At 31.9% G+C, this 24558-nt stretch overlaps 3 protein-coding genes across 5 annotated transcripts; 2 read left to right on the forward strand and 1 right to left on the reverse strand.

The window, feature by feature from the left end:
- Positions 1 to 100: 100 nt before the first annotated feature.
- Positions 101 to 5888, reverse strand: LOC130806073 (WRKY transcription factor 1-like). Of its 3 annotated transcripts, none has more exons than XM_057670994.1 (5): positions 5547 to 5888; positions 2596 to 3104; positions 2153 to 2315; positions 1719 to 1874; positions 101 to 1132 (listed from the first exon to the last, which is right to left on the reverse strand). In XM_057670994.1, exons 2-5 carry the CDS (start codon positions 2987 to 2989, stop codon positions 427 to 429), a joined length of 1419 nt encoding a protein of 472 aa, XP_057526977.1. In that variant the 5' UTR covers positions 2990 to 3104; positions 5547 to 5888; the 3' UTR covers positions 101 to 426. The 3 variants fall into 3 exon arrangements, with proteins under 3 accessions (XP_057526977.1, XP_057526979.1, XP_057526978.1); XM_057670996.1 differs by having other exon boundaries at positions 2596 to 3041; positions 5547 to 5873; XM_057670995.1 differs by having other exon boundaries at positions 2596 to 3068; positions 5547 to 5873.
- A 10324-nt stretch (positions 5889 to 16212) lies between these two features.
- LOC130806074 (probable serine/threonine-protein kinase WNK11) lies at positions 16213 to 19701 on the forward strand. The gene is made up of 3 exons (XM_057670997.1): positions 16213 to 16365; positions 17856 to 18397; positions 19105 to 19701. Exons 2-3 carry the CDS (start codon positions 17894 to 17896, stop codon positions 19501 to 19503), a joined length of 903 nt encoding a protein of 300 aa, XP_057526980.1. The 5' UTR covers positions 16213 to 16365; positions 17856 to 17893; the 3' UTR covers positions 19504 to 19701.
- Positions 19702 to 21165: 1464 nt separating this feature from the next.
- Positions 21166 to 23816, forward strand: LOC130806075 (26S proteasome non-ATPase regulatory subunit 11 homolog). The gene is made up of 2 exons (XM_057670998.1): positions 21166 to 21310; positions 22325 to 23816. The coding sequence occupies exon 2, from the start codon at positions 22330 to 22332 to the stop codon at positions 23593 to 23595; it is 1266 nt and encodes a 421-aa protein (XP_057526981.1). The 5' UTR covers positions 21166 to 21310; positions 22325 to 22329; the 3' UTR covers positions 23596 to 23816.
- The last annotated feature ends 742 nt before the right edge of the window (positions 23817 to 24558 follow it).

The raw sequence follows: 24558 nt of genomic DNA on the forward strand, positions 1-24558 counted from the left end.
TTTCATTTTACGTATTCATAGTCTCCAGTCTCCACTTCCCGCGAAGCCAAAACTACATCAAAGGAAGTGGTTATTCCAATAACATAAACAACAGCACCCACATAGGAACTCAAACCATGGTCAATTCATAGCTTAATCTATAAGAAATTACAGAATCACTCAGTAAATATCCACAGAAAATACACTAAATACAATCAAATACCATATCCCAGTTCTATATCTATGAAGATCTATCATTTTTTTCTTCTTATTCTCAATAGTTGAATTAGACAACTTAGGCTACGACTGCCTCGTCTAATTAGAATTATTTACAATGTTTAAAACACCTCCAAGATTAGTCCCTTTAAATGCATCATTCCTATGTTAATAATTGCCATTCCTTACTACAAACCTCTATCAATTACAACTCCAATCAGCAACATGTATTCAGCAGTTGACAGCTTCGGGATTTGCACGTTGTAGTCCGTTCGATTTTGTTTCAGCACGAGAATTATCAACGACAATAGAATCGGGTCTTTTTACCTCAGTTGATGCGCTTTCGGGCTTCATATCAAGCGGAACTGCCACAACGATCTCTTCTGCAGTTTGGGTAACATGATCTGTTTTCTCAGCTTTGCAATCAGTTTCTTGCTCGGGTTTCTCAGCTCCATGATTAGTTTCTTGCACGGGTTTTTCAGCTCCGAGATCGGTTTCTTGCTCGGGTTTCTCAGCTCCGAGATTGGCTTCTTGCAGGGGTTTTTCAGCTCCGAGATCGGTTTCTTGCACGGGTTTTTCAGCTTCGAGATTGGTTTCTTGCACGGGTATTTCAGCTTCGTGATTGGCTTCTTGCTCAGTGGATACATTAATAGGATCCCCGCTCTTCATCACGATTGCTAGCTTTTTTTCGTCTTTAGTAGGATCAACAGAATCGCCTTTTTCTGGATCACTTTCGTCTGATTTGGATTTACTCATCCCGTTTGGCTCCGTCCCACCTGTAGCAGCTGCGGCAGGCTGGGGAACAATAGTCCTAATAGGAGGCATGCTATGATCATGTTGACCCTCGTACGTAGTGATTACTATTTTTGGATCGTGAGAGGCTCTTTCAACGTGTTTCTTTACCGGGCAGCCTGTAGTTGAGCACCTGTAGTAACTCCTACAAAAGATGAGCAGAACTTAAGTTAACCCTGTAAACAATGGTAGGACAACAAAACAAAAGAAATAAAGTTCCACAACATTTTCGAAAACGTAGATGAATCGAAAGAAATGAACATCTAGTCGTTGCTATCGGTCTAAAAAGCAAAAACTCTAGTCTTGCCCATTTAAAAATTTTTCATATCATTAACCGCATTAACCCCAAATTTTTACAGATTAAGGCTTTGGCAAAGTGTTGTACATGGACACCTAATAGTAAAATCAAGCACGAAAACTACAAATGCAACCAAATTATTACATTGGTTTTTTCTTTATGACGGGATTCTTCAGGGCTCAGACAAAAATTGAGCAAGCACCGGAAGAGCTAATTTAGCTAATTAAAGGTGTGCGCATCCTTCTCAAGATTTAACCAACTGTTGTTTACAAATACAATGTACTTCTACAATTTCTAATGAATAATCAGATCAACATGGATTAACATAACAATATCAAAGAGGGTGTAGAAACATCGTATTTAGATTTCCCATGTTGGCATGCATCCGGTAACTTAAAAGAAACACATAGCCACAAGGAGAATCCGTACATACCTTGGGTTTGGGTTGCCTTTCACCATTTTTTGTCCGTACTTTCGCCACCTGAACCCATCATTGACAATATCAACCTCACTAACCGTATGGACAACAAGTCGTGAATCATTGTTTGGCTTCTCTGTTGTGCTATCAGCACCATCCAAGGCTCTCTTCCTGCATTGATTCACGATTGTCATAACATATATTCCAACATCAAGTCTTGTATGAGACCGTCTCACTGTGAGACAGGCCGTAACAAGTAATGAAATGTAAATTCACACTTGTACAGGAAGTAATTTTTTTTAATAATTCAGGCTGGCCCAATTGAAATCTCTCACGATGAGACGGCTTCAATAAAGAATTAGTGATATTCCAAAAAAGCAAGTCATAACACAATATAACCAATAAAGGCAAGCATAAAGTCTAAAGATGCAATTTTTGCTCCAACATACCGTCTCTTTGGGGTCAAGATTTCACTTGTATCATCCCTTGCGTGACTTGATGGTGTGAGAGATGCAGGTGTAGTATCATCGGTTCTCACTGCTAATGCTTGCTCACCGACATCCATTTTCTCACCATGATCAGTAGCAGGGGTGTGCACAACGGGTGGTTTATCTACACATTGGAGAATATAAAGAGGTAAATAAAAAAAATAATGAACACAACTTTATTATTGAGGAGGTTCTGAGCATGTTCAACATGTTCGACCGCACGGGGCCCCGAAAAATTAGAGGCTTCAATATTAATTTACACAGTATACGTTAAGTGTTTAAAGGTACAAAGTTAGAAAAATATTATTATTTTTGAAATTGTTTGGGGTCTTAAAAAAATTTGTCAATTTTTACTCCGACTTTGATGGCTTAAACATAAGAAAAAAAAAGTATATCCTTTTTACCTTCATCAACAGCCAATGGGGAGCGCTCCGGTACTTTAACCGACAGAGGAGAGGGAACAGCTGCTTGAGAATCGGAGTGTGGTTTAGCATGATCATGATTTCCCAGCTTAATAATATCCGTTATACGCCCATCCTGGGAGCGCTCCACTTGTTTCTTTGCTTGGCAATTCGGATGCGTACATTTGTAGTAATTTCTTATATATTCATTCCCTTTGACATTTTTCTGCCCGTACTTTCTCCAATTATATCCATCTTCGGCGGGTTTTTCAAGGACAATAGAAGCGTTTGCTTCTCGATCAGCGCTAGATGTATGTATTGATGAATCGGGACTTAGACTCTGCGGCAATTTATCTGAAGGAGCCACAATCAACGCATTTTCCTCATTCGTAACCATTGCATAAATATTGAAGCTTGAGTACAGCAAGTCGATCTTAAGGCATTCCAAACTAAGAATTTACGCAACCTGTCAACAACTGAACCGACCACTGCGACAGTTTTCTTTTCGGGTGCTAACAAATTGCAGAATATTTCATTATCAAGAAGTTCAGATGATAGATAAGAAAATCCAGAATTCTATGCCGACACTATTCTAAATCGATTCTCGTTTTTCAAAGAAATCTCAATAATAGAAGCAACTCTTTACATGATGCATCAACACAAATAGAACTAGAGAAATATGTTTGAATCGACAAGAAAAACTAAAATATAACTTGAACATACAAAGAGCTCTATTAGCTTAGATTTGTCCAATAAAGCCACTTTATCGATGTTTACATATCATTTGTAACATAGATTGACTTGATAAAACGCTAAAAGGTTTAAACATCCCTAACAAAACATAGTGAAAGCACGCTATGTTACTCGGACTCTTCATTTTGCTTCCCGTACCCGTGTCCGATCCTTGATGCTTGGACATTGGTCTTAGACACTTCATTTTAGGAATAAAATTGAAAAGTTAGACGTATCCCACATTTGGACACGTACCAGTCTCCGACATCAGTATTCGAGTCCAAGTAACGTAGGAAGCACGTATATCCCAATTCAAGCAATTAACCGCAGACTTTTAGCAAAGTAATATTGCAATCATCCAACCCCACCCCCGAGGGAAAAAAACAGAGGAAGAAACAGGTTATAGAAGTGCACACTTGATTTTTGGTCATAAAACTAATAGCCCTGTATAAAACTATCTCTTTTCGATGATCCACGCCTGCATTTTTTGTTGTCGATGATCTATGTGGAGTGTACATGAAGAAACTTTCAAAACAATGTTCACCCTCCATCATACGCCTCACTGTCTCTAGTAACTTCCCACCTCAAATGTCCTATTACTATTCGAAAAATACCATTTTGCGCTTTTATACACTGTCTCTTTCCCTCATCTATATCACCATACCAAAAGGCCATGTAGAAATTTTTAGGCTAACATTGTACCCATCTAAACCTACTCAACCCAAAACAATCGGAAAACTCCACAAAGCTATCAGTATAATTAACGTTCATGATCCATTTAGAGGTTACAAGAAGAAAATTTCAAAACAATGCTCATTCTCCCACCTCATACACCTCGCCTTCCCTAGAAATTTCTCACCATAAATGTCCTATTTTCGGTAAAGAAGCAATGTTCCATTTCAAACCTTTTTTACACGGTTTCTCTCCCACATCTATATATCACCATACCAAAAGGTAGAGGTGTTTTTTCAGGTCACTTATTCCAGGTCGGTATAAAAATCAGGTCTTGTGTCCCAATTGATTTTTACACAATCATAATTCATTTTGAAGTCAGATCAAGTCATGTTCGGTTACAAAGTCGAGTAAATATTGGGTCATCAGGTTTGTTTTGAACACCACAACCAAAAGGACATATAGAAATTTCTTGGCTAATGTTTCACCCATCTAGACCTACTCAACCCCAGACAATCAGAGAAATTCACAAAGCTATCAATATAGCTAATGTGGATGAACAGAACGTACCAGATCCTCCCACCTCATATGCCTCGTTGTCTCTAGTCCACAAAGCTAGCAGTACCATTTCAAACCATTTTTATACTATTTCTCTCCCCCCCCTCTACATATCACCATACCAAAAGGCCATATAGAAATTTCCCGGCTATCGTTTCACCCATCTAGACCTTCTCCACCCAGAACTCCACAAAGCTATCAGTATAGTTAATGCGGAAGATCGGAACATACCAAAACTTCCCACCTCATACGCCTCGCTGTCTCGATCCACAAAGCTAGCAGTACAATTGATGTTGATTCATTTATATCAAAGTGACATATCTAAATTCTAAAGTCAATATGCCCAAATTCTAGTTGCTCTAACAAATCTAGGTCCTTACATATTCCACAATTCAAAACATAATGCACAAACTAATCAAAATCCATTACTCATATAATTTACAAATTTCAACTTTTTCCTCTTCAACACTCCTTACAGTATTACTCAATTCCCAATTCCCAATTCCCAATTCTCAATTTTCTTATGGAAAATTCCTGGTTCTTATGAAATAAATAAACCCTAACTCCAGACCCTTCATCTAACTTGGTTCTCAAATTGGCTAAAACAGATGAAATTTCTGACAAAACCAACACTGTATAAGCATAATTGAAATTCATCATATGAACAAACAAACCAATTGAGAATTACAAGTTACAACCAAACCAATCTGCCATTTACCATCCAAAACACATTAAACACAACCAACATCAGGATATAATAGAGATTCCAATTACAAAGTAAAATACTTTCTATAATTATCCTATACCCACTTTCCACAATAAGAAACTCCATTGAAACAAACAAAAATCAAACCAGTAAAAGAAACCCAATTAAAAATTCAGAAAAAAGCACAAATTCCAACATTAATTAGAAAACCCAAAAGCATAAAACTTGATTAAAAAAACAACAAATCATATAAAAATTAAAGGAAAAGGAAAAAATTAAAACTTACCCAACAAAGAAGAATAAGGAAAGATTAAAACTTCGTAGAAATCAAAGAAAAATGATGGGTTTTAGGGGAATTGTTAGGGATGTAAAAGGGGAAAAAGAAGGAGTCAAAGTTTAAGGCAAAACCCTTGTGATGGATGTTCAGAAGAGAGAGAAGGGAAATGATCAGGTGGAATCAATGGAGGGTTTTACTGTTTCATAGGGATTGATGACAGATGTCAGATTAGATTACCATTGATTTGGGATTGTTAAGTCAAAGAAGGATTAAGAGCCGTTGGATTTGATGAGAGAGAAACCCAACATTTTAGCTTTCCCATGAGTTTGTCAGCAACTGACGGCTGACTTGACCTTAGTGGTTGTTAGTGCACGACCTATTTTAACATTACATTAAACATTTTATTAAAAGAAAATTTAATTAATTGTTAGCGTTTTAGCAAGGCTAAAATGGTAAAAAGTATCATTATACAAAAAGGTAGGTATGGCAAAAGCTAATCTGATTTGTTAACCTGATCTAAACCTAACTCGAAATAAATTGTTTGGGTTGAAACTTTTTATCAAATTAATTAAATGGATCGATTCCACCTGATCAAGTTAATAAATAAACTTGTATAACTCATTTAATTAAACGAGTTGATTCCGAGTTAAATCAATAAGTATATAAGCTAAACTTAGTTCATTTAATTTTTACTTATTTTCATGGTAAATACAAAATAAACAACTAAATAACGAAATTAGGTCGACCTAATATGTTGCATGTCAGATCAGGATTGTGACTTTTGTCCTAATTAATTAACGGGTTAGATTTGGGTCAATAAATTTCTAACATGTTCATTTATAACCCAAACTTAAACCCGACCTGTTTTGAAGGTAATAGTTTGAGTAGGGAGCTTAAAAATTTTTCAACATTTTTTCAATAAATATACTCCAAGATACTATGATAGTAGTAGTTTACTTATACAATTCTCACTCTGATAATCTTATCCTTCTTCATCCGTACATCTACAACATCCTAAGACGATGTTTGTTAATCCACAATAACATCAATAATTTATATATTGTCCCGAGTATTATAATTGATATTTCAGTCTTTTACTTTGGCCCTTTTTTTACCCATTTTATCTCTTGTAGGCATAAAACATTAATTTTTTTCATTTTCATGATATGTACTAACTCTAACATCTACCAATCAAGCTAATAATATTTCAATATGTCATTCTTAACTTAAAATTCGTGTTTTCCTTACCCTACTATGCATAAATCCTATGTGTCCTTGCTCATTTCACACCAAGATTGGGCCATTTGGTGCATTATTTCTAGATGATGTCCTAGTATAAGTAATTTGTCATTGCTCATTTGACATCACACTTGAGCAATGTGGACGACGACCTAGCAATCTTTTGCATACTTTTCATCACACCCATATCTAAGAAGTGCAACACGTGAGTGAGTAGGGGTGGCCCCCATGAGAATTGTATTTTGGTTCATGATCATGGAATGTGACTAAGTTTTACTAATTGGTTGCTTGTCACTGACCTACAGCTTAACTTCCTCCTTTATCCGGGATTGGGACCGAAAATAGGAAATAAGCACTCACAGTCACAAGCAGACTCTGAGTGCTCTTACAACAAATAAAATCTAAGCCTGCATTTAAGAATTCAAATTCAACCTTTATTTTGTCGTCCCTATTTTTGCTACTATGCTTTTTATACTTTTTGGTATTATTTTGATTTTCTAATTTAGTTTATAGTTTAGATTTGTATTTAGTTAAAATTTTGGTTTTCATTGACTAAAAAATTTTGAAATGAATTAATTTATTTGATTTTGTTTGGATTGTGATTAAACTAAGTTAAAATGGTCTATTTAGCAGTTTTAAGAGGAATAAAATATATATGACTATGTGAAGTGAAAAAAAAAATCTTTTATTAAAATCACCATTGACCCTTAGCTTGGCAATGTGACCTCTGACCTACTCATTGATTATAGTTCTAGAATGTTACATTTTTGTATAGTATGTAATATATATAGGGCCTTACTTGGAGTAGAACTGTAGGACAAGAAGGGTGTGCATCTATAAGCCTCAACATGAAAATTAAGATCTCCATTTTATATATGAAGAACAAGTTTTCTAGGTATACATACACGTTATTGTGATAAATTTTGTGTATAAAATTCTAATAAAAATTCTTTTGTGTGAATATTAACAAATTAAATTACATTTACAATATTAATCAATGAAATTAAATTTATTTAATGTAAAGTGCATGTTAAACTTTTAAATATCTTACAGATTTTAACTGCTTAATATATTTTTTATTTGTTATCAAATGTCTCCTATAAGTAAAAGCAACTTAACGACATTAACATAATAAATTTAATCAAAAAAAAATTTATATCAAAGTTTGTTATTAAGCTCGTCATAGGACACCAAATCTCAGAAACATACTTGATTTTGTTTGGTATTTATCAACTCCTGCAGGGTGATGTCTTATGAGCATGAGTAAAATCGTGAGAATCATGCATTAACCAATTATACAAGAAGCAGTACACTGCATGATATTGACGATGTTGTACTTGGGTTGTTGTGAAATTAAATTCATTCAACATGACTAATTTAAATACTCTATTCATGTTGCTTAATTTTTCATGTTTTCCTTCTTTTTCTCCCTAAAAAAACACTCACAAAACACCCTCCGTTAGGCGTCGCGGGCTCACCACCACCACTTTAACATCCTCTCTTATCTCGGTCTTCTTTTACGTTTGAATCAGTATTACCGATAATATTTACTTGGTATGTTGATTCTATCAATAATTTTAATATTAATATAAATATATAACCTATTGCTTACATTATTTTATTAACTTTGTAGTGGTTTTTTCTTAAAGATACAAAGATGATGAAATGTGAGAGTAGAGGATCAAAAAACACAACAATCCCCACTAATTCCATCCATTCCAACACTTATTTCTACAAAGTTATGACTCCTACGTGTAGATACAAGCTTGTAAGTTCTAAATTTTCTCATCTATTTTACAAAATTTATCATCAAATTTTTTATATTTTCTTTTATTTATAGGTTTAAAGATTATAACTTAATACGATTATAGATTTCCCCAGTATAATATTAAGGTGATTTTAAAAGCTAACAAAAGGGAAAAAGGGTTAGAGTGTTTATTTGTTATCTACGTATAAGTTGTCGTACTATCGAAAAAATAGAAGAGTATATATCACTTTATAAACTAGATAAGTAACTTCTATTGCAACTAATTGATTTTAGTACTAAATTTGTTAGAGTAAATAACATATCTTGGGGCATCATTCATTAACCATTAGCTTAAGTTTTAAGTTGATTGCATTGGTCCCTTAACATGGCATCAGAGTCAACGTGATAATAGGTTATTGGTTCAAATTTCAATCTCCTCTCATTTATAGTAGAATATTCATCGCAAAGTATGAGAAAGACATATGTTGCATCCACACTTTTAGTCCAAATAACTGTCATATGAAAAGGTGTGTCGTTACAGTATATAACGTTTTATGGGGCCCCAACCATTAGCTTAAGAATTTGGTTGACGCCCCGGTATATATTATAAACTTTAACAAAATTTTCTTTGAGTTTGTATATATGTGGGTTATCTCTCCTTGTTTGAATTAAGAAGATGTTTAACACATGCAATAATGATTGAAACAAATTGTGGTTAGCCCAAGGATGGAATATGTTGTACGACACTTATTCACTCCAAGATGGGTACGTTGTGGTGTTTAGGTATGATATACACGAAACAAATAAGTTCAATGTTTCTATTTTCGACTTAACTTCCAATGAGATCGAGTATGATAAGGTACTCTCTAATCATCATATTTTTGATTCTTAACCCTAATGTAAATAAGTAAATTTGGTTCATAATTATATATTTTCTCAGTTTTTAAAATACTTGCAATGTTTAAATATTTATACAGTCCTATTTACTAATTTAATTCTTAATAACTTTTGCATCGAGACAAATTAAATAAAATTTCATCTGACTATATATATTTTAACTCATAAATAAAAAACTAATCATAGATATAAAGGTGATAATAAATAGGATAATATTTCTTATATAACAAGTAATTTGAAATTATAATTATTACTATGTATTTGTCCATTAACTTTGTAATTGATTTTCATGTAGGTAAAAGAACAATTAACTATGAGAGTAGTGGATCAAGTACCACAACAATGCCTTTCAACTCTAACTATTCCAACACCTACTTCTACAAAATTATGGATGCTCCTACGAGTAGATTCAAGATTGTAGGCTCTAAATTTTTATCTTGGAATTTATTCCGCACCTATTTGGCAAATGATTTTTTCTTTTAACTTTTTTTTTTGTTGACTTTTGACTTTTTAATTGAAAAAAAATATAAAAAAATTATGATAAATGACTTTTAAGCTAAAATCAAATGGTTAGTAAGAGTATCTTTTTCGATGACTTTTAACTTTTAGCTTTTTACTACTTTATCTTTATAAACAGCAAAAAATAATAATTAAATTTTATGAAATATATGATTTATCATTTAATATTTCCGGTTAATTTCAGTCAATAAGAGCTGCAATCAACAACTATTTATCAAACAAACTTTTTATTTTATTGTTTGGGTTTTTGGATTAACAAATTTGAATTTTGATTAACTATATTTTAAATGATAGAGTGCATGACATATAAGTCCGAGAAAAACTGTAATTTACCCTTATCACTAACTAAATTTGCACTTGTAATGATTGGAACAGAGCATACCAAATGATTATGTAAAGAAATATGGCGCTAGCCAATTAACAAATGACTTTGTAAAACTCCGAGTTTTAATGGGTAGAGTTTGGAGGGTCGAATTGTTGAAAGAAAATAAAATATTGTGGTTAGCCCATGGTTGGAAAAATTTGTACACCATTATTCTCTACAAGATGGCTACTTTGTGGTATTTAGGAATATCAAAAATAGTGAATTTAATATTTTTATTTTCGACACGACTCAAAATGAGATCGAGTATCAAAAAGGTACTACTCTTAAACCTAATTATATTAAGAAGTATTTTATCGTAGCTAGTTCTACTAAGAAAAAAAAAGTATAACACTAATTATATGTAAAATGACCTATTAAATTCGTATTTGATATGGTTATGATTATGAAATTCAAGTCAAATACAGAGGAATATAATAAGGGAAAAAAATTAGAATTGAGGAGAATATGTATGGATAGATTGATTTTCATAATTATAGTTTAAAATAAATATAAATATAATGACTAATAAGTAAGTGTAATCTTTGTTCCCGTAATATCTCATTAAATTTTGTTTTGATTTTATATATAAAAATAAATAAGCCTGTAGATTGAAGTTAAGATTTTTATATTATAATTATAACAAATAAATATTTTTTTTATTCATTTCACAAATGAACACAAAAAAAATAAAATAATATTTAAATTCACACTTGAGTTGTACAACATATTACCTACTCATATAGTTATATTTGAACCTTTTGATTATTATTTATTTTTTTATTTTTGTATAAATGAAGATAATCTTCATAAGGATGAAGAAGATTTCCAATCTGATAATCCATATTTCAAGGTCATCATGCAAGCTAGTAACGTGGAGAATCGGTTTCGAGTGGTAAGTGGTGGAAGTCTAATATTTCATAATTATCAAATAATAATATAACAATTGTAATAGATTGTAGAAACGACATTAATTAACAAATATATTCTCATTATTTATATTATTTAGGTTATTCAACTCATGTATAAGACACATTTCACTGTAAGATCGTCACATATTACAATTTATAATAATATAATTATCTAATTAATTATAACATATAATTTAGTTTCATTCGTATATATAACAAAAGAACACAATCATTACGTAATAAATTTGGGCTTGTACACAATATACTACAAGATCTGCATAAGAGAACAATTAATTACACATAAATTCGATGAGGTTTCATCATAAAATCAATTGGTTATAGGAGGAGTAGCTTATTAAGCTTATATGTTAGTCAACATCTCTGTAATTCTTCGATGTGGGATCAGATGTGGGTTATTTTACATTATGCCCATATTATTAAGGATTAACATATCAAACAGATGAATTATACCTGAATTGGTTCATCACACATTCAAAGATAAGTATTCAAATCAATCTATATTATTTCACTGATGTAATGTTACTCATTAGAATCGTGAATTGTTGGTTAGTAAGATTGTAATGTGAGTTTTTTGCTAATGCTTTTCATCGTAACATATATTACAATGGAATGTATTAAAATGGATTATTGATCATGTGTATTTTTATTTATGTGAATTTACACGAGATACTTTTTATTAAAGATTAATTACAAATAACTCTTACTGAATTGTATTTGGATAATGAATTGTCTTTGTATGTATGTACTCCTCATATTTTACCTTTTGATAGTTTCTTTTGTTAGTCAATATTCTACAACTAAATGTTGTTATTACTAATAAGGATTAATCGAAATAATCTCTTTATTTTTACATAATAAGATTGTATGCATTTGACTCCTTTTTATCATCCTGTTTAGATGAGGGTCTCGGTAAAACTCACATTGATGAAGGGGTGATAACATGTTGTAATTGATTCCCTATGTTTGTGGTGAGCGCTTTTGTGTTTATGTGTTGGAGAATTACTCAATTGTAATCTCACATCGAAATTTAAGGATGAAATAACCAACATATGATATGAATTTAAAAAAATAATAAATTTTTAAATTAAGCGAGAATATTGATATATATTATGATTATTGAATATCAATGAAAATATCTAATAATTCTAGTCTTGTAGGCATTGATTCTTTTTGGCTTCCTACAGTTTGATGCTTAAAGTATCAACAAAGGAAATCACATGTCTTGCATTCAATTTTGAGTTACCAACACAACAACAATCTCATGGTTCTTAGCTTTAGGGCTGGCTGGCATTTTATTACTTATTAGCTGTTCCCGCTTGTATTTTGCTTTAAACCTTTTTTTTTTATTTTTTATTATAGGATAGCCCGAGAGAAGGTAGAGGACTAGAGGGTTAGGTGAAAATCAAACCCAGAGTCATGCCTTTTCAAAAAGTGATATTTGCTCTTTAATTGAGATAAAATCTAACAATATAACATAATTTGCTTTTAGTAAGATATAATTAGAGACACTTAATTTAAATGTCGCTATTTTAAATTTCTAATAGTATATATAGAGAATTTAGTGGCATATATTAGACTCTTTAGTAGCATTATAAAAAATCACACTAAAGCTTTTTATGACATAGAATCTAGTGATATATGTCAAAAATGTCACTATAGACTTTAGTAACAATTATATATGCCAGTAAAGACCAAATAAAGTGTCACTAAATCACTTTATAGTGGAACTAAAAATAAAAACCAATAATTATTACACTAAAAATATTAATCATTGACATTTTTTAATGCCACTAAATCTAATGTCGCAAAAAGTTAAATTTGTTGTAGTGTGATTCTCCTTCAAACTCTAGTTTTAATTGTTCAATGTTAATTGATCTTTATTTCATCTTGTAATACCTTAACTTGCTGAGGTTTGTTACTCGTACTCTTCACTTTACTTTGAATATTCATATCAAACTCTTGACACGCAAACACGAGTATTACATTTGAACTGTTAAACACTTCTATTGATCTAGTTCAAAATATTATAGGCCGAGGGAAATGGATTAGGTGAGAATCAAATCAAAGGTCTTGCCTGAGTGAGTAATATTTGATTTTCAATTGAGATAAAATCCAATTCTCTCGTCTTAATTCTTATAGATTATAAAGATGAGATATCAACATAATTATTTACATATGCTTTTTCATTATTTTTTAAAATTAATATTAATATAAATAATATATTTGATATTTTAAATATTTTTAGAATTATATATATTATGACCTAATTTTTCTATTGACCCCAAATCTTAAAATCATTTTGTTGCACGAGAATGGGGTGTGATGTATTATGGTTACATAGTGCTTTATTGCAACTTTAAGTTTGTTAATAATAAATGTTAGAGATACTAGAAAGTAGTCGGTAATTGGTGATTTCACAAGCTAAGTAACGTCTTCTAGCAACTTGTTAATTGTTACTATTTGGTTGTTTCCAATTTGTACTCTTTAAATATTTTTTTAAAAAATCTTTTTATCAAATTAAACAAATTCAAAGAAACGAAGAAATAGCTATTTTGTAATTCTTTTTAAAGCATTACTTTTTATATTCTAACATTCTATATCTCTGTCCCTTAAATTTTGTGCATGTACCACAAAAGAAAATTTGGATCGACTTGTGATGTGACACGATCGACATGTCGGTCAAGCACAACACGTGCCTTCATGTGTTGTATTCAGACACAATACAACATGAGTTGTGTGTTGTTAGGCCTGATCAGGCACGACCCATTTTCATATTTAATTATTTATCATTCAAAAAAAAAAGGTTTAGAGAACTGGCTAGGACAACCCAGAGTTTTCTTTACCTATTTGTAAAAATAATTTATCACTTACAAATACATTTTTAGTTAAACTTTTATGTGAAGAAAGGAGTTGATCCTGTTAAAATATATATTATTTTTGTCAATAATATATTTTTCGTCTAAATATTATTTTTTATATTTGTTTTTATATTCTAAAGATAGAAGATATAAGATTTTTTATCATGATAATAAATTGTTGATTTATGAAAATATTTTTATTGATTTTATTTTAGTGTTAATGGTAGAAATAATTATATATTGATAAAATAATTGTTTTTGTATTTATGCATAGACCTCAGAGGTAGGCCTGAATAGTCTTGTATATTTGATTAGATTCATTGAAATACCACGACAAATATTCTTATCATTGATATCAGATTAATAATAATAAATAAATTATTTTATTAATATATCTATTCATTCTGATTAGAGAAATTCACATTTGCCTAACTAGGCTGATTTATGACATTATCCTAATTGATTTTTGTGCTAATCTAATTTGATTATTAGTTAGGAAAGTTTAAATTTGTGTGATTTTTTTCTAACATTAGTTGATCATTGATCTAATTTTTTCCCCTCATTTTATTTCATCCCTTTTTACCTTTTGATTTGATTGAAGATTTAATTTAGTTTTGTATTTTGTTTATTCATTTTAACTAGTTATTATTACAGGATAGACTAAGCATGGCAAAAATTGAACCTATAATTTGACTACTAAGAAAGTAATCGATACTTCCTACAACTAAAACAAAATTTAATTTTCAAACTGATATAATTTATTATAGTTTAAATGGAGATTTCTAACTAATTTGATCATTTTTATTTATTATTAATTGTGTGTAAATTAATTGCTCATTTCCCCTTTTTTAGATTGTTAAAAGAATTGGTTTTAATATGAATTTAATTGATTCTTGATGACTTATATACTTTTATATGTTGGTTAAATAGAAAATCATAAACAATAACATTTATTTTGCAAATAACTATAAAAAGAAAAAATAAATAATATTAAAATAAAAAATATGAAAAAGATAAAACAAATTCTTAAAAGTCCTCCTATAAAATGTAGCACAAAAAAATAATTTACTACTTTATTAAATAACTATTATTTATTTATAAATCCAGGTTTATTAAATTTTTAAAGTAAAGATGATTTAACCCATAAGGGCAATGACATAATCCTAAACAATAATTATATGATGTGGCAGATTTAATATTAAACCAAATGAGTAAAAATCAAATTTAAAAGGTAAGTAAAAATTTTATACATTAAAGCCCTAATCAATCTAAAAGAAGATAAAGAGAATAGCTCTTAAGTATATTGCTAACGGTTAATTAGTAAGGAATAAGATTATATTTCAAACTTGGAATTATATAAACATTTATTATTATATTGCTTAATATATTATATGTAGAATAATTTTTGGAATCTATCATTAAAATCACGAATCAAATATATTATGTTATTTATTTGTTTAATATACTTCCTAATTTACTTTTTCAAATATATTACTCCTATTTTTAGACTTCTAGTTAACGAACTCTTTGAGGGCGTTCCTTAGCGCTTTAATTTGCCATAACTTAATCACTTCATTTTTATAAATTTGTTAGCGATGATCAATTTATAAGGTGTTTTAAAAAAAATAGTTTGTTGGTCAATTTTAGGAGTAGATTATTTAAGTGTAAAATAAATTGGTAATCAAACTATCTAATATTACTCTCTCTATTTTTATTTATTTTTTCTCATTTATTTTTGCACACATCCCAATACAAACATAAAATCCAAATAAAATTAATTGTTATTTTTTTAAAATTACAAAAAATAATGTTTAGAAAATATATATTGAGACGAATCTATCGAAATTCTACATGAATATGTTTTTTTAATATAGATTAATGAGAAATCATGATCAAAATTTGATACTAAAATTCGTAAATTCTATTTTAAGAAGAATATATAAAAAAGAAAAAAAATAATATTTATTAAATTAATTTTAATTTATTATTATAAATAAGCTAATTTACAACAAATTATGTAGTATTAAGCATAAAATTAGGTCATCAAAATAGTTAGTTCAAATCAATCCCTTCGATCAATGAGTCGTTTAGCAACTTGGTCAACTCTAGAAAAGAATCCCGAGTTAAGGGGAGCGTATAAATACACTCCTATTCTCTTGTTATCATTTTCACTAGTTTTCCGTTCATTACACTTCTCTTTCTTCTCTTCATTCAACAATCTTAAAATCTCAATTTTAATTCCTTTTTTTTTTCCATCCATATTCGCCTCTTTTTGGTACAAATTTCTCTCTTTTATACATTTATTTTGTTTGTTATGATAAATGATCATACGTTTTACTTTTGATTCGTTGTTTTTTTTTCAAATTTATGATGTTACATCGAGTTATTTGACTTAAAACCCTAATAATAATAGTAAATTTTGTTCAGCACTTGCAGAAATTAGGGTTTGGTTTACTCTATTCATATATGATTTTAGTTTTTCCACTGTGTAACTGCTGAATTGTCTTTGATTTTGATTTTTGACGATTGTTTTTGTGAGGTTTTTGTTTTGATTTCTGGGTTTTCCCCAATCTTAATATAGCTTCTGTATGCTTTGTAGAATTTTTTATTTCTGAATTTTGTTTGAAAGAGTTGAAAATTTTAAAGATTGGTGGGTTTTTAAGTAATTGCGGCGAAACAACAACAACGCGAAAAGCTTTATTTCAAAAGATTATTTTTTGTTGTTTATTCGGAGAAAATTGCTTGTTTTATTTTAAAATGCGGTTGTTTATCTGAATTTTCACTTTTGAAATAATGAAATTCTAGCTGCAATTTTCTAATTTCAACCCTTTCACTTTATCTGCGGCTCCATATAACCATATTTTTTCCGATTTTGTTGGAAGTTATGCTAATATTTGGCTATTTAGGTTTAATGGGTAGGTATGAAATACATTATCTTTCTGATTATGTGAATTATGAAATAAAATTTGTTAGTTTTTGAAGGGGTTTATAGAACCAATTCCTTCTGTGTATGACTAACAAGGGTAAGGCTACGTATATACAGTCCCTAAATTATGTTTAGGTGGGAGCTAATAGATACATTGGGGTAATGTAGATGTGTTTAAGCTTTGTCATGGAAGATTTCTCATGTTGATTTATTTTGGTTCCTATTGTGAACACTATCCAGACCCTACCTCCTTGGGCGGGATTTGTTGAGATGATAATATTGATAGTGATTATTGAGACAAATGCACATAATTGTTGAATTTTGTATGCTCACAGCTCAATGCCTGCTGTCTAATCTATGATTGAACATTATCAACAATATGTGGTGTGTTCAAGCTTATTTACTGAAGATTCATCACATTAATTGATTTGTTTTGGGTCATGTGGTACACCTATATTGTTGGGCGTAATGTCCATTGTTGTTAGATTTCATATACTCAGTGCTTGCTGTATATAACTGAAAACTCTTATTAATATGTGGTGTGATTTAAGCTCTATTACCGACGGAATGATCTCTTACAGGCTTACATTGATTTGTTTTGGGTCATATAGTAAACCTATATATTGTTGGGCTTAATGTGCATTGTTGATTGAGTTAATATACTCTTATCAATATGTGGTGTTTTTAAGCTTTATTATCGACGATCCCTTACATTGTTTTGTTTTGGGTCTGGGGTCATATAATGAACTCTATATTTTTGTGAATTGAGATTAAGGTGTGCTGTTGTTGCCCTGTAGTGTGATTGTATTTGAGCAGTTTTTGATGGACCCTTTATGTAGGCTTCCTGTGCACGAGGATTTTTTAAAATACCTGCAAGATGACTTGTGAAAGTCTTGACCCACCTGACAATGATAAAGAAACATTTGAAGAGGTTGATCCGACTGGTCGATTTGGCCGATATTCTGACCTTCTTGGTGCTGGAGCTGTGAAGAAAGTGTATAGAGCATTTGATCAGCAGGAAGGAATCGAGGTTGCTTGGAACCTAGTTAAGCTTAATAATTTCAGTCAAGACCCATCGGTTGGCGATCGACTTGTCAAGGAAGTTCAGTTGCTCAGTCAACTAAGGAACACTTATATCATCACTCTTATTGATGTTTGGAAGAATTCCGAGCGTAACACTTTGAATTTCATTACTGAGATTTGTACCTCAGGGAATTTGAGAGAATACAGGAAGAGACATCGTCATGTGTCGATTAGAGCTTTGAAGAAATGGTCAAAACAGGTACTCAAGGGTTTGGTCTACCTGCATACACATGAACCTTGTGTTATTCACAGGGACCTTAATTGCAGCAACATCTTTATAAACGGAAATGTTGGTGAGGTATATATACTCCACCTTGTAACAACTCGTTAAATTATGTGCGCATATTTTTTTATATGAAGTTGAAGATGTTGTTTGCTATCAAGTAAAGCTTACGTAATGTGTACATTCGACCACTAAACCCCACCTAGACCGGAGCCTTTTAATGGCGTTGGGTTACTAAATGTTAGGCTTACTCAAAAGTAGTTCCTGGTTTCCCTGCTTTTGTGTGATTAACACTAGTTGTTTCTAAACAAAACTCATTGATAATTCACAAATTCTTGTGAAGGACGGACCGGACGGTCTCTTTGAAAAAGGAAAATATAGAATAAGTTTTTCGGTAGGCGTTTAGAATATTGAAAGTACAAGTACTTACTCGGTGGGCATTAAGTATATTGTAAATAGGCATTAAAGATATTATAAGTAGAAATTAAGGATATGGTAAGTCGGCTAGTAGGCTAAGTTTCTCGGTAAGCATTAAGAATATTGTAAGTAGGCATTTTAAGTACTTTTTCGGTGGACATTAAGTATTTTGTAAGTAGGCATTAAGGATACAGTAAGTAGACATTAAGGTTTAATGGGCTAGGCATGAGAGACGCAGGAGACCGGCTGTTGATAATTACCAATGGCAATCAATAAATAATCTCTTTGTTGTTATCACTAATAAGGGCAGTGAGATAATGAAATATTGTTTGTGCTTAATCGAATGTTTCAATTCAATAACGCAGGTGAAAATCGGTGATTTTGGGTTGGCAGCAACAGTGGGCACGAGTCATGTAGCACACTCAGTACTGGGGACACCCGAGTACATGGCACCAGAGTTGTACGAGGAAGACTACAACGAACTAGTCGACATATACTCTTTCGGGATGTGTGTATTAGAGATGGTTACTCTAGAAATCCCTTACAACGAATGTGAGAGTGTCGCCCAAATATACAAACGGGTGACTAATGGGTATAAGCCCGAAGCTTTTCACAAGGTGCATGATCCGGAGGTGAAGGCGTTCATCGGTAAATGCATTGGAATTTATACGCAAAGACCGTCTGCCTTGCAACTCCTCGCGGACCCTTTTTTCGCTGAAGTAGATGACGACGATGACAATAACAATAACGACAATTCGACATGATGGACGAAAACATGTATGCCTTAGCTGATTTATTCATGGACAAAACATGTATATAAGTTCAACAATTACCTTCTATTAATTTCCTGATTCATGATCAGTAATGTCTTTTTTTATTTTACATGTATTTAAGTAATCAAAATTACACTATGCATCGTTTTTTTGTTTATTAACACAAATTATCAAGTGAGTTCATATCTATTAGGCTGATCCAATATATTTTTATTATCTTAAAGTGATTATTTATACGCTTAAGGTGAACGCTAATGGAGTAGTTGAAAGTGATCATATTTTTAGTGTTAAAAAATGAGAACTTATAATAAAAGTAATTACTTACAAGTGATTAAATAAAGAAATTGACTAATTATTTAGGTCATCTTATGATAAAACGGTCTATTACAATACGAGTAGAATTTGAGTAGCTATAAACAATTTAAAGTAAAAAAATTAAAATGGTTTAATAGTTTTTTTTTACAACAATTACTTTGTTCGACAATATTTCCCTAATACTATTACACAGCTAATTGCACAATTAATATGTAACATAATATGGTCTTGTCTCGGTTGGAGTATCTACCAATTTCTCCGAGAAAGATATGAGTTTGATTTGTGTCGCCCTATTTTATTTTTAGTTCTCCTCTTCCTTTATACTACACTACCCTATACCTCAAAAAATTTAAAATATTTAATCATTACGTAGAATCGAATCTTGTCTCAATTAGATCATGTACCACTTTTCGATTCTTCCTTTCCTTCTCTTCCCTTAGCCTTCACTATACTCTAAAAATTCCATTACTATTATATTGACATTTACTTAAGAGACTTTGAGAATCGGTTTATTTCAGTTGATGTAAATATTACTTTTCTCTTTCAATTCTTACCTAACCTCCTTTCTTCAATATCTACTTAGTGAATTAAGTCTTATCTACTTAGAGAATTTAAGTCTTATCGATCCGTTAATTAGTCAACTAATCGTTATCGATCTCTTAATTAATACTTCTTCCAATTCAAAGTTAATATTTTATTTGTTTTTTGCATATTTGCCAATACACTAATTCAATCTATAATATCTCTAATTATGCATAATTAAAAATTATAAAAATTAGAAATTAATAACCTTCACATTAAAACGAACCAAATAAAATCTCATTTGACTATGTGTTAGACAGAATTTTTGAAATTCTTGAGCGAAAAAAAAAAATTAATTAAATAAACTAACATTTAAACTTTTTCCAAAAGTAAGCGTCCAAACCCCAAAGCTGTGCTTTGGAGCTGTTCGCAGTTAGTAACTGCGAACAGGTCAAAAAAGACAAAATAGCTGTTCGCAGTTACTAACTGCGAACAGAAAAAAAAAAAAACAACTTTTTTTTATTTTTTTTTTTTCTGTTCGCAGTTAGTAACTGCGAACAGCTATTTTGTCTTTTTGCTGTTCGCAGTCTAACTGCGAACAGCTATTTTGTGTTTTTTGAACTGTTCGCAGTTACCAACTGCGAACAGCTAGTTTGTCTTATATGCTGTTCGCAGTTAGTAACTGCGAACAGTTCCAAAGCATAGCTTTGAGGTTTGGACGCTTACTTTTGAAAAAAGTTTAAATGTTAGTTTATTTAATTAATTTTTTTTTTTCACTCAAGAATTTCAAAAATTCGTGTTAGACACCCTTTAGGCCTTTAGCTTGCGAACAGGTGTTGTTTTTGGATTTTTAATTTAAGGATCTAAATTGAGAACGGCTCGCTGGTTAAATTCTTGAGCAAGAAAACCCGAAAAATCCGACTCGGACCTAAACTCAAACTCAGTTTCGTCTCAATTTCAGGTTTTCTTCCATCTCAATCTTCTCGTTTAATTTTTATTTGCATTTTCTTCTTTAATCTTTCTCGGTTTCTTCCCATATAGATTAATAATTTCATCTTCTGCTTTTGTGTTTTGCCCTAATTTCACACTTCCTGTTGATTCATTGTATACAATTTTCCGGAGATTTAATTACTTGTAATTTAGGATTAGACTTCAGTTAGCCAATCTTATTTTAAATTAAGTCCAAACTTTAAGATAATTTATTGGTTTTGTTATCTGACTAGTAGATTACTGAAGATTATTGTTTAGACATAATTACATGTCAAATATATGATTTTAATCGTAAAGACTGATTTTAAAATTGAATTAATCTGGTGTATTAGCAGAGTCTTGATGTAACTTATAAGTGATGAATCTGGCTTTATAGTAAATGTTTTAGAGTGAGATCATTGCTTTTATTTTACATAATCAGTTTACCTAGTTTTGTGTCTTCTAGTATTGTCGCCTGTGGGGTGCAATAATTGCAATTACTGTTATGCTTTTGTGTTCTGAGTTTTCAGAGGCAAATTGGATGTATTGGGTCGAATTTTAGGGAAATGATGTGATAGGTATCTTGATAGTTGCCTTGTTATATGGAGGGTTTGTGATTTTATCGCTACATGATAGCTCAAGTGTTGTGGTTTGAGTGTTCCAATGCTGCTAACTGCTAGTTGTAGCTGATTATGAAGTTGAAGTTGTGAGAAATGAACGCAGGCTGGAAGTTTTTGTGTGTGTGTTGGGGGGGGGGGGTGGGTGGGGAGTGTTAAGATTCGGTAGGCAAAATTATACTCAAGTATGATCATTAATAAACGTCGTGGAGTAAGAATAATGCACATATCAAATCTTGGAATGCTAGAGTGTTTAGTGTAAAAAATTAAGTTGTCTGTAAAATTTGTACAGATTTTACAGGTTTGTACTTATATTTCCTTTAAAATTAAGTTATCTGATAATTTGTACTAATATTGCTGCTTTTAATGTTTTTCTTGGTCATACATAGATATAATGGACACTGCTCTTCCAGCAACCACAGAGTCCCTTACGCTGGCCATGGAAGCGAGCAGTGCTGAGGAGTCTATTTCCATCTTGCAGAGAGTGCTCGCTGATCCATCTTCTTCACCTGATACCTTGCGGATCAAAGAACAGGCAATTTCAAATCTCACTGATCTTCTCAAGCAAGAAAATAAAGCGGAGGACCTTCGAATCCTTCTGACACAATTGAGATCCTACTTCTCCATGATACCTAAAGCTAAAACTGCGAAAATTGTTCGTGGAATTATCGATGCAGTGGCTAAAATACCAAATACAACTGAACTCCAGATCTCCCTTTGCAAGGAAATGGTGCAGTGGACTCGTGATGAGAAGAGAACTTTTCTTCGCCAACGTGTTGAGGCAAGACTAGCGGCTTTGTTGGTTGAGATCAAGGAGTACTCTGAAGCATTATCTCTCCTTTCGGGTCTGATTAAGGAGGTTAGAAGGCTTGATGATAAACTTCTTTTGGTGGACATTGAGTTGCTGGAAAGCAAGCTTCATTTCTCTCTGAGAAACCTTCCTAAAGCCAAGGCTTCTCTTACTGCAGCTAGAACAGCCGCCAATGCCATTTACGTGCCTCCAGCCCAGCAGGGGACCATAGACTTACAGAGTGGGATACTCCATGCCGAGGAAAAAGATTATAAAACTGCTTATAGTTACTTCTACGAAGCTTTTGAGGCCTTCAATACTCTCGAGGATCCCAGAGCAGTATACAGTCTGAAATACATGCTCTTGTGTAAAGTCATGGTGAATCAAGCTGATGATGTTGCTGGGATAATATCTTCCAAAGCAGGCTTGCAGTACTTGGGCCCTGATCTTGATGCAATGAAAGCTATAGCCGATGCTTATTCGAAGCGTTCTCTAAAACTCTTTGAGGCTTCATTGGAGAACTTCAAGGCTCAACTAGAAGAAGATCCAATTGTTCATAGGCACCTATCATCTTTATATGACACTTTGTTGGAGCAAAACCTTTGCAGATTGATTGAGCCATTTTCAAGTGTTGAGATTGCCCACATTGCTGAATTGATTGAACTTCCGGTTGATCACGTTGAGAGGAAACTATCTCAGATGATTTTGGACAAAAAATTCGCAGGGACTCTCGACCAGGGTGCAGGATGCCTGATCATCTTTGATGATTTGAAGACGGATGCGATCTATGAAGCTACACTCGAAACCATTTCAAATGTTTCGAAGGTTGTCGACAGTCTTTTTATCAGATCTGCCAAGATTATGGCCTAAGGGTACATTATAGACATCAATATATCCCTGTCTTTGCTCATGTGTTAAAAGCTCCTGCTTCTTTTGAGTTTTAGATATACTTAGTTTTGATATTCTCGGTTTAAGTCCAATTTTTTTTTCATTACTAGCATTTTATTCATAATATGTCAATTTCATTTGAACATCTGTGTTTGTGGCAGCTTTGAATCTCTCGTGGTGAAACTCTAGTCGATTTTCTTTTATGAAACCGTCCTGCTGTTTAGGTTTAGATAACTTATTAATATCGGTACTAGTCAGGTATACGGTAAATAAGAATCTCAAGGCTACCAAGTCAACCCTCATTGCAGCCTATTACCCCACGCCTGCGTTTGTTTGCGCTCCATTGCTTCATTTGAGTGTTCGACACAGGGTTTCGTTCCGTTACTGCAAGTAATGTTCCTACTCAAGTTCGTGTGTACAGGGTCTTCTGCTCGCTCGCTTCGGTTAATGAAATTATATACGAACTGAATTTTGGTATTATTTGAGAATCATGTGTTTCTATAATGGTTGGGTGCTTTCTCTTTCACCCTTATGACTGGGTTTGTATTAAGCTCAGTTGAATTCAAACATAATCAGTTTAAATTAATCGAATATTCTTACAAGTATAGTTCAATACAATTTAAATATAGTTTAATTGAGTTTTAGTTGACCAAGCTAAGTATAATACTCCTATGATTTATTAGGGTTTGACATGATTGGTTAAATAAATTTCTCAAATAAATTGTTCTCATAGTAACTGTCTTTTTATTATTATTATAAAAGTAACTCACATGCCAACGTACATCAAATAATTAGAGGGGGTTGACTAACATATATATGCTTGATGAACTACTTCTCCTATTACCAAATGGTTTTAGGTTGAACCTAATCGAGTTTGTGTGCAGCCAACTTTCCTCTTATATGCGCCTTGTGTACATAAATCAAATTTATGGTATCAGAGCCAAC

The sequence above is a fragment of the Amaranthus tricolor genome, chromosome 2 (genome assembly GCF_026212465.1).
Source record: "Amaranthus tricolor cultivar Red isolate AtriRed21 chromosome 2, ASM2621246v1, whole genome shotgun sequence".
In the NCBI taxonomy this organism is placed as follows: domain Eukaryota; kingdom Viridiplantae; phylum Streptophyta; class Magnoliopsida; order Caryophyllales; family Amaranthaceae; genus Amaranthus; species Amaranthus tricolor.

Bases quoted from the DNA above. Each gene is read 5' to 3' on its own strand.
- LOC130806075 (XM_057670998.1), top strand. From the start codon at position 22,330: ATGGACACTGCTCTTCCAGCAACCACAGAGTCCCTTACGCTGGCCATG.
- LOC130806074 (XM_057670997.1), top strand. From the start codon at position 17,894: ATGACTTGTGAAAGTCTTGACCCACCTGACAATGATAAAGAAACATTT. The intron at 18,398-19,104 runs GTATATATACTC...TCAATAACGCAG, and splicing joins TAAACGGAAATGTTGGTGAG to GTGAAAATCGGTGATTTTGG.
- LOC130806073 (XM_057670994.1), bottom strand. From the start codon at position 2,989: ATGGTTACGAATGAGGAAAATGCGTTGATTGTGGCTCCTTCAGATAAA. The intron at 2,316-2,595 runs GTAAAAAGGATA...TCCAATGTGTAG, and splicing joins CCCATTGGCTGTTGATGAAG to ATAAACCACCCGTTGTGCAC. The intron at 1,875-2,152 runs GTATGTTGGAGC...GAATCAATGCAG, and splicing joins ATCTTGACCCCAAAGAGACG to GAAGAGAGCCTTGGATGGTG.